Source organism: Anas platyrhynchos, chromosome 2 (genome assembly GCF_047663525.1).
Source record: "Anas platyrhynchos isolate ZD024472 breed Pekin duck chromosome 2, IASCAAS_PekinDuck_T2T, whole genome shotgun sequence".
NCBI classification, from domain to species: domain Eukaryota; kingdom Metazoa; phylum Chordata; class Aves; order Anseriformes; family Anatidae; genus Anas; species Anas platyrhynchos.
The window spans coordinates 1093876-1109328 of NC_092588.1; the positions used below are offsets into that span (position 1 = coordinate 1093876).

The following is a 15453-nucleotide window of genomic DNA, read 5'->3' on the forward strand; positions in this document are numbered from 1 at the left end:
AGCAGCTCACGCCAAATGTTGTCACGTGCAGAGGCTCTCTCGCCCTGCGGGCACTCAAGGAGCAGCATAAAAGCCGGCCCTGCACCTTCCTCCCTCACACACTCCTTTCAACGCCTTCTCCCCTGTGACCAACAAGGTGAGCCTTAGCCCCGATCCCCTCCTTCTCCTGACCCATCGAACCCATCTCTCCACAGGTGTTATGCCCCTAAACCCAGCAGGCCTACCACCTCCCAAACACCATGCTCCCCCACCCCACAGGCCTCCCCACTCCCCTTGCCTACATAGGCACTACTCCTCACAGCCCCAACACCCTCCACCTTCCCAACACCCTCTCTTCCAGGCACCCTCCACACCACAGACATGTCCTGCTACAACCTCTGCAACCCCTGCGGACCCACCCCGCTGGCTAACAGCTGCAACGAGCCCTGTGTCAGGCAGTGCGAGGACTCCCACGTCGCCATCCAGCCTTCCACCGTGGTGGTCACCCTGCCAGGACCCATCCTCAGCTCCTTCCCCCAGAACACCGCCGTTGGATCCTCCGCATCAGCTGCCGTGGGCAGCAACCTCAGCGCCCAGGGAGTGCCCATCTCTGGAGGCGGCTTCGGAGGCTTTGGCCTGGGAGGCTTGGGAGGCTATGGCTTGGGAGGCCTGGGCTGCTTCTCTGGCAGAAGAGCCTGCTACCCCTGCTAAGGACCCACGCCAGGACCCCTGACGGCAGCTAACAATGCCCTGCAACCAACTTCATGGACTGAGGATGCTCTGATCTCCGTGTTCTGGGAATACCTTCCACACAAAATGCGTAGGTGCTGATGGTCACTCTGCCTGCACCTCTGACCAGGGGCCTTCTGTTGGTGTTCCTTCCTTTTCATGAGTCTTCCTCAATAAAGTTCTAACGCATGCCAGCCTTGCTCTCCTCCTTTCTTCACTCAATGCTCTTCATTGAAAGGCACCTAGAGAGGCTGGAGAAGCAGGCCAAACAGAACTGCATGAGGTTGAACAAGTCCAAGTGCAAGGTGTTGCAACTGGGTCAGGGCAATCCCAGACAGGAGTACAGACTGGGAGAAGAACTCATTGAGAGCAGCCCTGCAGAGAAGGACTTGGGTTGTTCTGGTGGATGAAAGGTTTGAACAGGACCCAGGAGTGCACGAGTGCAGCCCACAAAGCCCACAGCATCCTGGGCTGCATCAACAGAGGTGTGACCTTCAGGTCAAGGGAGGTGATTGTTCCCTTCTACTCTGCCCTTATGAGGCCCCACATGGAGTACTACCTGAAGCTTTATGGCCCACAGCACAAGGGGGAATGGTCTCCAAATAAAGAGGCTAGATTTAGACTAGACATTAGGAGGAAATTCTTTGCTGTGGGGGTGGTGAGGCACTGGAACAGGGTGCCAAGAGAAGTAGTAGATTGCCCATCCCTGGAGGTGTTCAAGGCCAGGCTACATGGGGCCTTGGCCAGACTGATCTGGTGGGTGCCATGCTTGCCTATGGCAGGGCTTTGGAGTTAGGAGATCCTTATATTCCCTTCCAAGACAAGCCATTCTGTGATTCTATGATGATTCCCACTTCACCCTGTACAAATGCAGGAGAGAAGAGGCAGCGGCCCGTGGAGAGCCCCTGCAGGAATAGGCCCCTGGGACAGAGCTGCAGGTTGTGGAGAGGAGCCCACGCAGGAGCAGGGGATCAGGGGAGAGCTGCTCCCTGTGGAGGACCCATGCTGGAGCAGTTCTCAATAAAGTTGAAATGCATGTCAGGCTAACACTCCTCCTTTCTTCACACAACGCACTTCATCCAATGGAACCTGGATGGGCTGGAGAAGCAGGCCCATGTGAACTGCATGAGGTTCAAAAAGTCTAAGAGCAAGGTGCTGCACCTGGTTCGGGGCAATCCTGGAAAGGAGTACAGACTGGGAGAACTCATTTGGAGTCCTCATTTCAGCCATCTACAAATAGACCTACTGCTGCATAGTGCTGAACCAATAATCGATTTTGTTTGTGCCTCTCTGATCCTTCACCTTCTCAACAAGCACTATCACAGAGTCCTATATGTAGGTAGGACATCAGTCACTTCTACGTAAAAGATGCTGTGTAGGCACACATGGGACATGCTCTTTATAAATCCATGCTGACTACTCTCCATCACTTTTCCATACTTGAGAATACATTCAGGGAGGATTTCCTCAGAACCTTCCCAGAGGTTGATATCAGGCTGACCAGGCTGCAGTTTCCCAGATATTCGTCCCTTCATCTGTTCTTGAACAAAAGAGTGGGATGAGTCTCTTCCAGTTTTCAGGAACCTCTCCCAGTCACCATGACCTTTCAAAGATAATTGAAATTGATTTTGGAAAAATATCACCCAGGACATTTAGCACGGGTAGGTGTAGCCCACTGGGTCCCACAGACTCCTGCATAACCAGCGACACAGATTCCCCATCATCCTTGTCAACAAACTACCATGAGACAGCGTACAAAACACTCACCTTGGCAAATTTGGCAGATCAGGGGCTGCACTTGCCATCCCCCCACTCCTAAGAAAGCAAACAGCACCACTGGGGCCTCAGGTGCAGAGCCACAAGCAGCATGCACACCTCCAGCTCCCCTCTGAAACGTCTACCTCATTTGTGTCTACATTGAACAGCACGCAGAGAAATAGGATTCCCCCTTGAAACTCACCTCAAAGAACACCCCAGCACCTTAGGCCCAGGCCTTCTGTCAGACAGACCACATGTCTGTCCCTGCCCCTCACAAATCTCACAGCCTCTCCCAGGCCTCAACAAAAAGCATGAGGGATTCCCACCAAACTGCATTAGGCCAAAGCTCTTGCTGTCAACATGCTGGCCACAGAAAAGGGAGCACTATGGAGGTGCCAACACAACCCTTTAGGAAGCATGGCAGGGCTCCCAATGCACTTAGTCTTGTCAGCCCTGAGACAGGCCCTCGACTACAACACCCTGCTATGCAAACACCTCTTCTCTGCCTCTTCAGACAGCGGACCCAGGAGCAAAACAGGGAGTGCACTTTCTCTCAGCTACAAACTCCACATGCAAAATGGCCACCAAGCCACCAATGCAGCACACCCAACAGGGAAAAACAGGGACTAAACGCAGGCTGGTGAGTTGGGATGAAGGCACGGAGGGAGTGAATGTGATGCAAGTGGTAGTGCATCACACCCAGCATACCTGAGAAGCACTGACCAACCTGCTGGAGACGTCAAAAAGGGGGGCCCCCTCCTCACATCAAAGCCAACGAGAACACCTCATGAGTGCCAAACCATGACCTCATGGACAACAAAGCACCTCTCCCATGTCTTGAATGCAACATCTATCCACTCCTACATGAACCTTCAAAAGCTATGCTTGTTCTGAGGACTTCAGCTTCGAGGAAAAGGGGAAACATGGAAAAGTTGGGAAATATGGCCAGTGTAGGACCTACTTACCTCTCATTCCTTGTTTTCATAGCACCCAATTCTATACCCTATGCTGTCCATTGAAAGAATCTGCTGACAGCCACAAAGGCCAGTGTGGCTGTGCCACACCACATGAATGCCATGCAAAGACCTCATTCATGACACCGTACATCTATGAGCCTTTCGGCATATCCTATACCTGCCCACCCATGCCGCTTACAGAGAAATGCTCCAGCCTCTAATTCTCTCACTCTCTAATTCCCCCTCTTTTCTGTCCTCATGAGGCTCCACTTTGACCAGCTTTCCTATGAAAAAAGACTCAGAGAACTGGGGATGTTCAGCCTGGAGAACTGAAGGCTCTGCGGAGGCTTCCTTGAGGTCTTTCAATAGTTAAAGGGGTCTTCAAAAAGGATGGAGAATGTCTCTTTACTCGTGTTGATAATGATAGGAGAAGGAGGGAATGGTCTTCAACTAAAAGAGGATAGATTTAGACTAGACATTAGGAGGAAATTCTTCAGTGTGAGGGTGGTGAGGCACTGGAACAGGTTGTCAAGACAAGACTTTGAATGCCCCATCCCTGGAGGAGTTCAAGGCCAGCCTGGTCTTGGCCTTGGCCAATGTGATCTGGTGGGTGACATCCCTTCCTACGGCAGAAGGCGGGAGTAAGATGATCCTTGAAGTTCCTTCCAAGGTGAGAGAGCCTAAAATGATTCCTTCTTGACCCTGTTTAAGTACATGGTTCAAGATCAGGTCAAAAAGTGCCACAAGACCTCCCCTGTTGTGCTGTTTTTACCTTGCAAGCTTTTGGTACTGGGGACTACAGGGAAGGTCTCTGTGAGGAGAATCCAGCAGCTGCACCATGTTTGATAAGGGCCTGTTTCAGCCATCTATAACGGGACCTACCACTATACAGCACCGAGTCAATAATCGATGTTGTTTGTGCCTCTCTGATCCTCCACCTTCACAACAAACACTATCACAGAGTCCTACATATAGGTAGGCCGTCAGTCACTTCTATGTAGAAGATGCTGTGTAGGCACACATGGGATATGCTCTCTATAAGTCCACGCTGACTACTCTCCATCACTTTTCCGTACTTGAGAATACATTCAGGGAGGATTTCCTCAGAACCTTCCCAGAGGATGATGTCAGGTTGACCAGGCTGCAGTTTCCCAGAAATTCCTCCTTCAACTTTTCTTGAATATAAGAGTACGCTGAGTTTCTTCCAGCTTTCAGGATCCTCTCCCAGTCACCATGACCTTTCAAAGATAACTGGAAGTGATTTTGCAAACATCACCTGGGACATTCAGCATTTGCAGGTGTAGCCCGTTGGTCCCATGTACTCCTGCATAACCAGTTACACAGACTCCCCAGCATCTTCGTCAACAAGGTGCAGTGGGAAACCCTTCAAAACTGTCACCTTGGTAGATCAGGGGCTGCACTTGCCATTCCCCACTCCTCAGAATGCAACCACGACCACTGGGGCCTCAGGTGCAGAGCCACAAGCAGCATGCACACCTCCAGCTCCCCTCTGAAACGTCCACATTGTATGTGTCAACACTGAAAACCATGCACAGAAATTGCGTTCCCTCTTGAAACTCACCTCAAAGAACACCCCAGTGCTTTGGGCCCAGACCTTCTGGATACTCCCACATGACTGTCCCTGCCCCTCACAAGTCTCACAGCCTCTCTGTCCTGGTTTCAGTTAGCACAGAATTAATTTTCTTCCTAGTAGCTGGTGGAATGCTGTGTTTTGGCTTAGGATGAGAAGAGTGCTGATAACACCCCGATGCTTTAATTGTTGCAGAGCAGTGCTTATACTAAGCCAAGGACATCTCAGCCTTTTGCTCTGTCCTGCCAATGGGCAGGCTGGGGGTGCAGTAAGAGCTGGGAGGGGACAGACCCAGGACAGGTGACCCAAACTAGCCAAAGGGGTATTCCATACCATCTGACGTCATGCTAAACAATATATAGGGGTGGCTAGCTGGGGGGGGGGCCGGACTGCTCGGGGTTAGGCTGGGCATCGGTCAGCGAGTGGTGAGCAATTGCATTGTGCATCACTTGTTTGTACATACTATTATTACTTTCCTATTATCACCATTGTATTATTATTGTTATTATTTTTATTATTATTTTGTTATTATTATTTTCCTGTCTTATTAAACTGTCTTTATCTCAACTCACGGGCTTCACTTTCCATTTCTCTCCCCCGTCCCAGAGAGGGAGGGGGGAGGGTGAGCGAACGGCTGCGTGGTGTTTAGCTGCCGGCCGGGTTAAACCACGACAGCCTTTTTGGCGCCCAACGTGGGGCCCGAAAGGTTGAGATAACGGCAGATCTGACCAGAGTGTGTTAAACTAAAATTGGTGTAAGGATTAGACCTGCTTAATAGTCACTTGTCATGATGCTGATTGCTTTAATCTCAACTCTGCTGCGCCTGTTTTCCAAATTGAGTATTATAGTACATTATTTTCCGTATTTACTCTCTGTCGTGTTGTTTATCCTCTCCGGGCCCTGGTTTCAGATCATTATGGTGCTGTGTGTTGTAGCAATGGCTTATGAGACGATGAAATATGTGGTCATGACTCTAACTTGTTATTTGTATTCAGTAACATCGTCGACTCTGTACTTTGGAAACTGTATCTTGGAAACTATTAGCAATTATACCTATTGTTTTTTTCCATTAGGGAGTCAAGCTGTGGAGGGGAAAGGGGAGGATATTTTTCCTTACTTGCTTACTCTCCCTTTCTCCTTCACCACCCCTGTATCCTCCTGGGTCACTCTGCCTTCCTCCTTCAAACACAGAAACGAAGAAGATTCTGACCAGGATTAGGGGGGCCCTGCCTCCAGCCAGGGGGAGGAAAGGGACAATCGAGTTTATTGGACTGTGTGGATTCGATGGCCTGGCACATCACGCGCACAGAAGTATAAGGCTTTAGTAGACACCGGTGCACAATGTACTATAATGCCATCGAGCTATAAAGGACCAGAGCCCATCTATATTTGTGGAGTGACAGGAGGATCTCAGCAGTTGACTGTATTGGAGGCTGAAGTGAGTCTGACTGGGAATGAGTGGGAAAAGCACCGTATTGTGACTGGCCCGGATGCTCCATGTATCCTTGGCATAGACTATCTTAGAAGAGGATATTGCAAGGACCCAAAAGGGTTCCGGTGGGCTTTTGGTATAGCTGCCTTAGAGACAGAGGGCATTAAACAATTATCTACCTTGCCTGGTCTCTCAGAGGACCCCTCTGTTGTGGGGTTGCTGAGGGTCGAAGAACAGCAAGTGCCAATCGCTACCACAACTGTGCACCGGCGGCAATATCGCACTAACCGAGACTCCCTGATTCCCATCCATAAGCTAATTCGTCAATTGGAGAGCCAAGGAGTGATCAGTAAGACCCATTCACCTTTCAATAGCCCCATATGGCCAGTGCGAAAGTCTAATGGCGAGTGGAGACTAACAGTGGACTATCGTGGCCTGAACGAAGTCACGCCACCACTGAGTGCTGCAGTGCCGGACATGCTGGAACTTCAGTATGAACTTGAATCGAGGGCAGCCAAGTGGTACGCCACAATTGATATCGCTAATGCATTTTTCTCCATCCCTCTAGCAGCAGAGTGCAGGCCACAATTTGCCTTCACTTGGAGGGGAGTCCAATATACTTGGAATAGGCTGCCCCAGGGGTGGAAACACAGCCCTACCATTTGCCATGGGCTGATCCAGTCTGCGCTAGAGCAGGGGGAAGCTCCTGAACACCTGCAGTACATCGATGACATTATTGTGTGGGGTGACACAGCAGAGGAAGTTTTCGAGAAAGGGAAGAAAATAGTCCAAATCCTTCTGAAAGCCGGTTTTGCCATAAAACAGAATAAAGTCAAAGGACCTGCACGAGAGATCCAGTTTTTAGGAATAAAATGGCAAGATGGACGTCGTCAAATCCCAATGGATGTGATCAACAAAATAACAGCTATGTCTCCACCAACTAACAAAAAAGAAACACAGACTTTCCTAGGTGTTGTGGGGTTTTGGAGAATGCACATCCCAAATTACAGTCTGATTGTAAACCCGCTCTACCAAGTAACCCGTAAGAAGAATGAGTTTGAATGGGGCCCTGAACAACGACAAGCCTTTGAACAAATCAAGCAGGAAATAGTCCATGCAGTAGCCCTTGGGCCAGTTCGAACAGGACCAGATGTAAAGAATGTGCTCTACACTGCAGCCGGGGAGAACGGCCCCACCTGGAGCCTCTGGCAGAAAGAACCTGGGGAAACTCGAGGTCGGCCCCTGGGGTTTTGGAGTCGGGGATACAGAGGATCTGAGGCCCGCTATACTCCAACTGAAAAGGAGATATTGGCAGCATATGAAGGAGTTCGATCTGCTTCGGAGGTGGTCGGTACTGAAGCGCAGCTCCTCCTAGCACCCCGATTGCCAGTACTAGGCTGGATGTTCAAGGGAAGGGTCCCCTCTACGCATCATGCAACTGATGCTACATGGAGCAAGTGGGTTGCACTGATTACTCAGCGGGCTCGAATAGGAAACCCCAGTCGCCCAGGAATATTGGAAGTGATCATGGACTGGCCAGAAGGCAAATACTTTGGGATATCATCAGAGGAGGAGGTGGGTCGTGCTGAAGAAGCCCCACTGTACAACCAGTTGCCAGAGAATGAAAAGAAATATGCCCTGTTCACTGATGGGTCCTGTCGTATTGTGGGGAAGCATCGGAGATGGAAGGCTGCTGTATGGAGTCCTACGCGACGAGTTGCAGAAGCTGCTGAGGGAGAAGGTGAATCGAGTCAGTTTGCAGAAGTGAAAGCCATTCAGCTGGCTTTAGACATTGCTGAACGAGAAAAATGGCCAGTTCTCTATCTCTACACCGATTCATGGATGGTAGCAAATGCCCTGTGGGGATGGTTACAGCAATGGAAGCAAAACAACTGGCAGCGTAGGGGCAAACCCATCTGGGCTGCTGCATTGTGGCAAGATATTGCTGCTCGGGTAGAGAACCTGGCTGTGAAAGTACGCCACGTAGATGCTCATGTGCCCAAGAATCGGGCTACTGAAGAACATCAAAACAACCAGCAGGTGGATCAGGCTGCTAAGATTGAAGTAGCTCAGGTGGACTTGGATTGGCAGCATAAAGGTGAATTATTTATAGCCCGATGGGCCCATGACACCTCAGGCCATCAAGGTAGAGACGCAACATACAGATGGGCTCGTGATCGAGGGGTGGACTTGACCATGGACGCTATAGCACAGGTTATTCATGACTGTGAAACATGTGCTGCAATCAAGCAAGCCAAACGGTCAAAGCCTCTTTGGTATGGAGGACGATGGCTGAAATATAAATATGGAGAGGCCTGGCAGATTGATTACATCACACTCCCTCAAACTCGCAATGGCAAGCGCCACGTACTTACAATGGTGGAAGCAACCACCGGATGGCTGGAAACATATCCTGTGCCTCATGCCACTGCCCGGAACACCATCCTGGGCCTTGAAAAGCAAGTCCTATGGCGACATGGCACCCCAGAAAGAATAGAATCAGACAATGGGACTCACTTCCGAAACAACCTTATAGACACTTGGGCCAAAGAACATGGTATTGAATGGGTGTATCACATCCCCTATCATGCACCAGCCTCCGGAAAAGTCGAACGATACAATGGCCTGTTAAAGACTACCTTGAAAGCAATAGGCGCTGGGACGTTCAAAAACTGGGATACGCATTTAGCAAAGGCCACTTGGTTAGTCAATACTAGGGGATCTACCAACCGAGCTGGACCTGCCCAATCAAACCTGTTACGTACTGTAGATGGGGATAAAGTTCCTGTAGTGCATGTAAAAAATATGCTGGGTAAAACAGTCTGGGCTACTCCTGCCTCAGGAAAAGGCAAACCTATTCGTGGAATTGTTTTCGCTCAGGGACCTGGATACACTTGGTGGGTGATGCAAAAGAACGGAGAGGTCCGGTGTGTACCTCAAGGAGATTTAATACTGGGTGAGAATAGCCCATGAACTGAATTGTACCATGTTAAATAGTATATTATACTGTATGTTATCACTACCATGATTACTATAGGTGACTAATTAGAATGTATGGAAAAGAGTGTAACCTGAGCATGACATAAATGGTATGGAATAAGGGGTGGATAGATGTCCTGGTTTCAGTTAGCACAGAATTAATTTTCTTCCTAGTAGCTGGTGGAATGCTGTGTTTTGGCTTAGGATGAGAAGAGTGCTGATAACACCCCGATGCTTTAATTGTTGCAGAGCAGTGCTTATACTAAGCCAAGGACATCTCAGCCTTTTGCTCTGTCCTGCCAACGGGCAGGCTGGGGGTGCAGTAAGAGCTGGGAGGGGACAGACCCAGGACAGGTGACCCAAACTAGCCAAAGGGGTATTCCATACCATCTGACGTCATGCTAAACAATATATAGGGGTGGCTAGCTGGGGGGGGGGGGCCGGACTGCTCGGGGTTAGGCTGGGCATCGGTCAGCGAGTGGTGAGCAATTGCATTGTGCATCACTTGTTTGTACATACTATTATTACTTTCCTATTATCACCATTGTATTATTATTGTTATTATTTTTATTATTATTTTGTTATTATTATTTTCCTGTCTTATTAAACTGTCTTTATCTCAACTCACGGGCTTCACTTTCCATTTCTCTCCCCCGTCCCAGAGAGGGAGGGGGGAGGGTGAGCGAACGGCTGCGTGGTGTTTAGCTGCCGGCCGGGTTAAACCACGACACTCTCCCAGGCCTCAACAAAAAGCATGAGGGATTCCCACCAAACTGCATTAGGCCAAAGCCCTTGCTGTCAACGTGCTGGCCACAGAAAAGGGAGCTCAATGGAGGTGCCAATGCAACCCTTGAAGAAGCATGGCAGGGCTCCCAATGCACTTAGTCTTGTCAGCCCTGAGACAGGCCCGCAACTCCAACACCCTGCTATGCAAACACCTTTCTCTGCCTCTTTGGACTGCGGCCCCAGGGACAACACAGGGGTCTTGCTCCCATACACTTGGTCCCACATACAGCCTCTATGTGCAAGATGGCCACCAAGCCACCAATGAAGCACACCCAATGGGAAAGACAAGGGCTAAACGCAGGCTGGTGAGTTGGGATGAAGGCACGGAGGGAGTGAATGTGATGCAAGTGGTAACGCATGACACCCAGCATACCTCAGAAGCACTGGCCAACCTACTGTGGATGCCAACACGGGGGGCCTCCTCCTCACAAAAAAGCAACCAACCACACCTCATGAGTGCCAAACCATGACCTCACGGAAAACAATGCACCTCTCCCATGTCTTCAATGCACAATCTATCCACCCCTACATGAACCTTCAAAAGCTATCCTCTGGTCTTTAATAATCTCACTTGAAATGTTCCGCCACTTCCAACATCCTCAACAGGAAGAAATGGAGGCAGAACATTGTGGGGAGATCACACCCCACCTCATTACTTGAGGGGTTGTGGCATGCAAGAGCAGCTCACGCCAAATACTGTCATGCGCAAAGGCTCTCTCACCTCACGGATACTTGGGGACCAGCATAAAAGCCAGCCCTGTGCCACGCACCCTCACACACTTCTCCTGAGGCTTTCTCCCCTGCACCCAACAAGGTGAGTCTGAACTCTGCTCCGCTCCTTCACCCACCACACCTTGCCCATCTCTCCACCAACCTCCTGTCCCCAGCCTCAACAGCCCTTCCACCTCGCAACCATCAGGGTCTCCATAACCCCACTCTGGGCCTTTCCACTCCCTTGGCCTACCCCAGCACAGCTCTTGAAACACCCCTCGCCTTACTAACACCCTCTCTTCCAGGCACCCTCCACAACACAGACATGTCCTGCTACGACATCTGCCGCCCCTGCGGACCCACCCCGCTGGCTAACAGCTGCAACGAGCCCTGTGTCAGGCAGTGCGAGGACTCCCGCGTCGTCATCCAGCCTCCTGCCGTGCTGGTCACCCTGCCAGGACCCATCCTCAGCTCCTTCCCCCAGAACACCGCCGTTGGATCCTCCGCATCAGCTGCCGTGGGCAGCAACCTCAGCGCCCAGGGAGTGCCCATCTCTGGAGGCGGCTTCGGAGGCTTTGGCCTGGGAGGCCTGGGCTGCTTCTCTGGTGGAAGAGCCTGCTACCCCTGCTAAGGGTCCCATGCCAACATCCCTGACAGTAGCCTCCAACACCATGGTAGTCAGCTGTTTGTCTGAGGACCCAACTCCGTGCTGTCCATGGCGTATGAGCTGACACGCCACAGCTCGTCATTGCATGGCACAACAAAGCAAGCAAGCAAGGTATTGGACAGCCCTTGCTGTCAGGAAACATGGCCAAGACACCTCCTTCTTTCTTCTTCTTTCTCCTTTCCATAGCACCACCACCTACGGCTGCTGCAATGCCTTGCTCACTAGCACAGTCCCTCAGGAAACCTTCAGGGGCTTATCCCACCATGGGTAGGGAGACCTAAGGGCTCTGGGAAAATCTGCTCTATGCAAGGACATTGGCTGCTGGTCACCCTCCAGGCACCTCAGAATGTGTATCTCCCAATTGAAGCTCCCTCTGTTTCATGTTTTCCTCAATAAAATCAATCTGCATCCCATATCCTGAAAGCCTCGTCTTCCTTTCTTCTCCCAATGCTCTTCCAACTTCACCCGACAGAAAGAACAAAAAGCAGGGCTCAAGTGGCCATCAGGGCCCAAGCCTGCTGGTATACAAATAGCATTTGGAAATCGCACTTAGATAGCTCCTTCCTGCTGAAGTGGAAAGACATGATGGACAGATCCTTAACTGGCTGCATGATCACATTCCAAGAGTTGCGCTCAAGAGCTTGGTGCCCAGCTGGAGACAAGGGAGGCATGGTGTCCCTGCAGGGTCTCTCTTAAGGCCTGTATTATTTAACACGTCTGTCACACAGACACGTCACATATGGGACAAGACTCCTCGTGGATTGTGGATGCAACTTTGCATTGTCACTGAGCCACTGGGTCATTAGCTCCACAATCACAGCTATTTCTTTCAAGGCATGAACCAGAAAAGGAAGGACGTAGCCTATTCTGCAATGTTTGGAAGCATGGCCCACTTACATTCTACCATTCTCCCATTTCTTTCCTTGGCTTGCACTGTCTCCTATGTCCAGTTCTCTCTGCTGCTATGACGTGCTCACAAGCCAAACACCACCAGGGATCGACTCCCTCTCTGCTGCTTCCATCACAGGCCATGAAGTTCTCCGTGCTCCGGGAAAGCCTGCCGCACACAAGAGTGAGATTTTGGTCATCCCGCCTGCATCTAAAACCGCCAGGGGCTGTTCCACTCGATGCTCCTTCCTTTCCATGCACTTTCCTCAATAAAAGTCTCAAGCCTGCCAGCCTGACGCACCTCCTCTTCTCTTCATCTTCCCACAGTACTAACCAAAGATCAAGAGGTCATCGGCGTATGTCGAAAAGGACCACAACACCTTAACATACATCACCCAAAACCTACAAGTGCCCAAACACAAGCTTCATCATGCTAAGGCTCTTCTAACCATGCCCTCTCAAAAAATTTCCCCTCATTAGCACACACTACAGCTGCTATCTTCTCTACTGTGATCCCACACCGTCACAACAAACACTATCTCAGAATGATATGGTCACGAGGAACCTCTTGACATCGGGTAGCGCAACAGCTGTGGTCAAGAACAGTCAGGAGGCTGTCCAGGACCATGTGCAGTGGCATGCAGCCACTTTCCAGGCCACCCCACTGTTTGTTTGTGTAACCCGTACTTGTCAGCTTCTCTGCGAGCGTGTCATGGGAGCAAGCATCAAAGTCTTTCTGAAAGGTAAGGTAAGCAACAGTTGTTGCTCTCTCCTTGTCCACCCAGCAGGTCACTTCCATGTAGAAGACACTGAGATAGCTCAAGTATGATCTGCTCTTTATAGATCCATTCTAACTACTCCCAATCTCTTTTTTATCATTCATGTGCTTCTCATGTGCGTTCCAGGAGGATTTCTTTCAGAACCTTCCCAGTGACGCATGACAGAAGGATCAGCCTGCAGTTTTCCAGACATTCCTTCTCCATCTTGTTGAACATAGGAGTGGAATGATTCCCTTCCAGTCTTCAGGAACGCAGTCGCTATCAACTTTCAAAAATGAAAGTAGCCATGTGAAGATATCAGCCAGCACTCTCAGCATTTGTAGGTGCAACATTACAGGTCCTGTACACTTCAGTACATCCCGTGGCACAGCTTCTCCATCTTCCTCAGCAACATGCACTACTCACCTGAGAGACAGCCCGCGAAACACTCACCTTGCCTAGCAGTGGAAGGCCTTGATATCCACCCAGTCTTCTGAGTTGCAGATTGTGAAATGTGTTCATCTGATTCGTGTCAATATGGAACAATGCTAGGGCCCCATGGTATGCTGAATGTGGCCTTCTGCCTTACATACCCTTGAATAACCACAAGTCTAAGAAAAACAGAGTGGTTAATGTATATAGTTCTTGTATCTTGCAAAGGGATGTTTTAGCAATTCCTGTCAATAGAGAGCTTGAAGGGAAATCTATTTGTAGGCGTCTCCTTGAAGTCTGATATCTGGGGGGGTTCAGAATAAGTGCTAACTATTATGACTATTGCATGGGACACTATGCAAGTCTGCTGTTATCTGGCCAGGAGATTAAGGAGAAGGGGAAAGCTGAGGGACGACTAAAAGACAAAGCTTGCAGTGGATGCTGCACAAGTATCTGACATACATTCAAGTTGGACAAAGGAGAAGGACAAGAAAAAAAAAGCCTGGGAGGAAGACTATGAGCCTTCAGCACAAGAGATCCCCAGAAGAACCACTGGAGACTGATACGCATGCTCCACAAGGAGGGTTTGGATTCTGGAAACTAATTAATAACCCCGTTTTTTTCTAGAAGTAGTAATGAATGTGTGTTAGCCTTGGAGCATAAAAACCAGCTGCTTGATGTAACTGGCATGGGTCTTGGTGGAGCAGAGACTCCCGGCGCACCCAGAGCTGTTTCCATAGCTCTATTTCTTTAATAAATTGTAAACTTTGATTACAGTCCTATTTTGAAGACTGTGCCATTTATAAAAAGATCATATACTCCTAGGTTCTGATTGAAATTTCCAAATCATCTTTCAGATAATCAAACACTGGGCAGAGAAATAGGTTTCCCCCTTGACACAAATGCCAAATATCATCCCCAATAACAAGATAGCTCCCACCTGGCCCTTTCTCACACTCCCTCTTGTCCTCTGCCTTTCATGAATCTCAGGACCGCTCACAAACCACACAACTCAGCCCAAGAAATCCCATCAAGCTGAGCGTCAAGCCTTGTGTTCTCTGGGGACTTCAGCTTTGGAGGAAAGGGGGGTGGAGCCTATGGTGTCAGGAAACAAGGCCAGTGTAGGACCTACTCATCTCTCGTTCCTTCTTTTCGTAGCACCCGCTTCTATGCCCAATGCTCTCCACTGCAATAACTTGCTGACAGCCACAAAGCCCAGTGTGGCTGGGCCAAACCACATGAATGCCACGCAAAGACCTCACTCGACACCTTACCTCCACCAGCCTTTGGACACATCATCTACATGCACTCTCTTACCACTTTCAAAGAAATGCTCCAGCCTCTAATTCTCTCACTTTGAAGGTGCCGTAAGAAACCAACACCATCTCCTCAACAGGAGAAAATGAGAAGGTCAAGTTGTGGGAAGGACACCACACCCCACCTCTTTACCTGCCAGGCTTTGGCATGCAAGAGCAGCTCATGCCAAATGTTGTCATGCGCAAAGGCTCTCATGCCCTGCGGGCACCCAACGAGCAGCATAAAAGCCGGCCCTGTGCCTCACACCCTCACACACTCCTTCCAACGCCTTCTCCTCTGCGACCAACAAGGTGAGCCTGAACCCCGATCCCCTTCTTCACCCACCCCATAGACCCATCGCTCCACAGCTCCTTTGCCCACAATCCCAGCAGGCCTTCCACCTCACAACCAGGCTCCCTACAAACCCAGGCATCCCCACCCTCTTGACCTTCTCCAACACCACCCTCACGCCACCAACACCCTCCTCCTCC

At 50.1% G+C, this 15453-nt stretch overlaps 2 protein-coding genes across 7 annotated transcripts in view; both read left to right on the forward strand.

Moving 5' to 3' along the window:
- LOC101792847 (feather keratin 2) overlaps window positions 1-15453 on the forward strand; it is a 16025-nt gene continuing 572 nt past the window's right edge. Inside the window, exons 1-2 of one of the 3 annotated variants that reach the window (XR_011807312.1) lie at window positions 1-136; window positions 341-803. Coding sequence is in view for 2 of the 3 variants with exons in the window: in XM_072034232.1 (XP_071890333.1) it covers window positions 16-136; window positions 341-690 (471 nt within the window). In the remaining variant the exon portion in view is untranslated. Of the gene's footprint in view, window positions 137-340; window positions 903-11226; window positions 12012-15453 lie in introns of those variants that run through there. The other 2 variants (XM_072034233.1, XM_072034232.1) reach the window with 2 other exon arrangements.
- The window catches only part of LOC113842953 (feather beta keratin-like), a 21264-nt gene continuing 20972 nt past the window's right edge, over window positions 15162-15453 (forward strand). For 2 of the 4 annotated variants that reach the window (XR_011807309.1, XM_072034224.1), the window contains exon 1: window positions 15162-15273. Coding sequence is in view for 1 of the 4 variants with exons in the window: in XM_072034224.1 (XP_071890325.1) it covers window positions 15177-15273 (97 nt within the window). In the remaining 3 variants the exon portion in view is untranslated. The remainder of the gene's footprint in view (window positions 15274-15453) is intronic. The other 2 variants (XM_072034226.1, XM_072034225.1) reach the window with 2 other exon arrangements.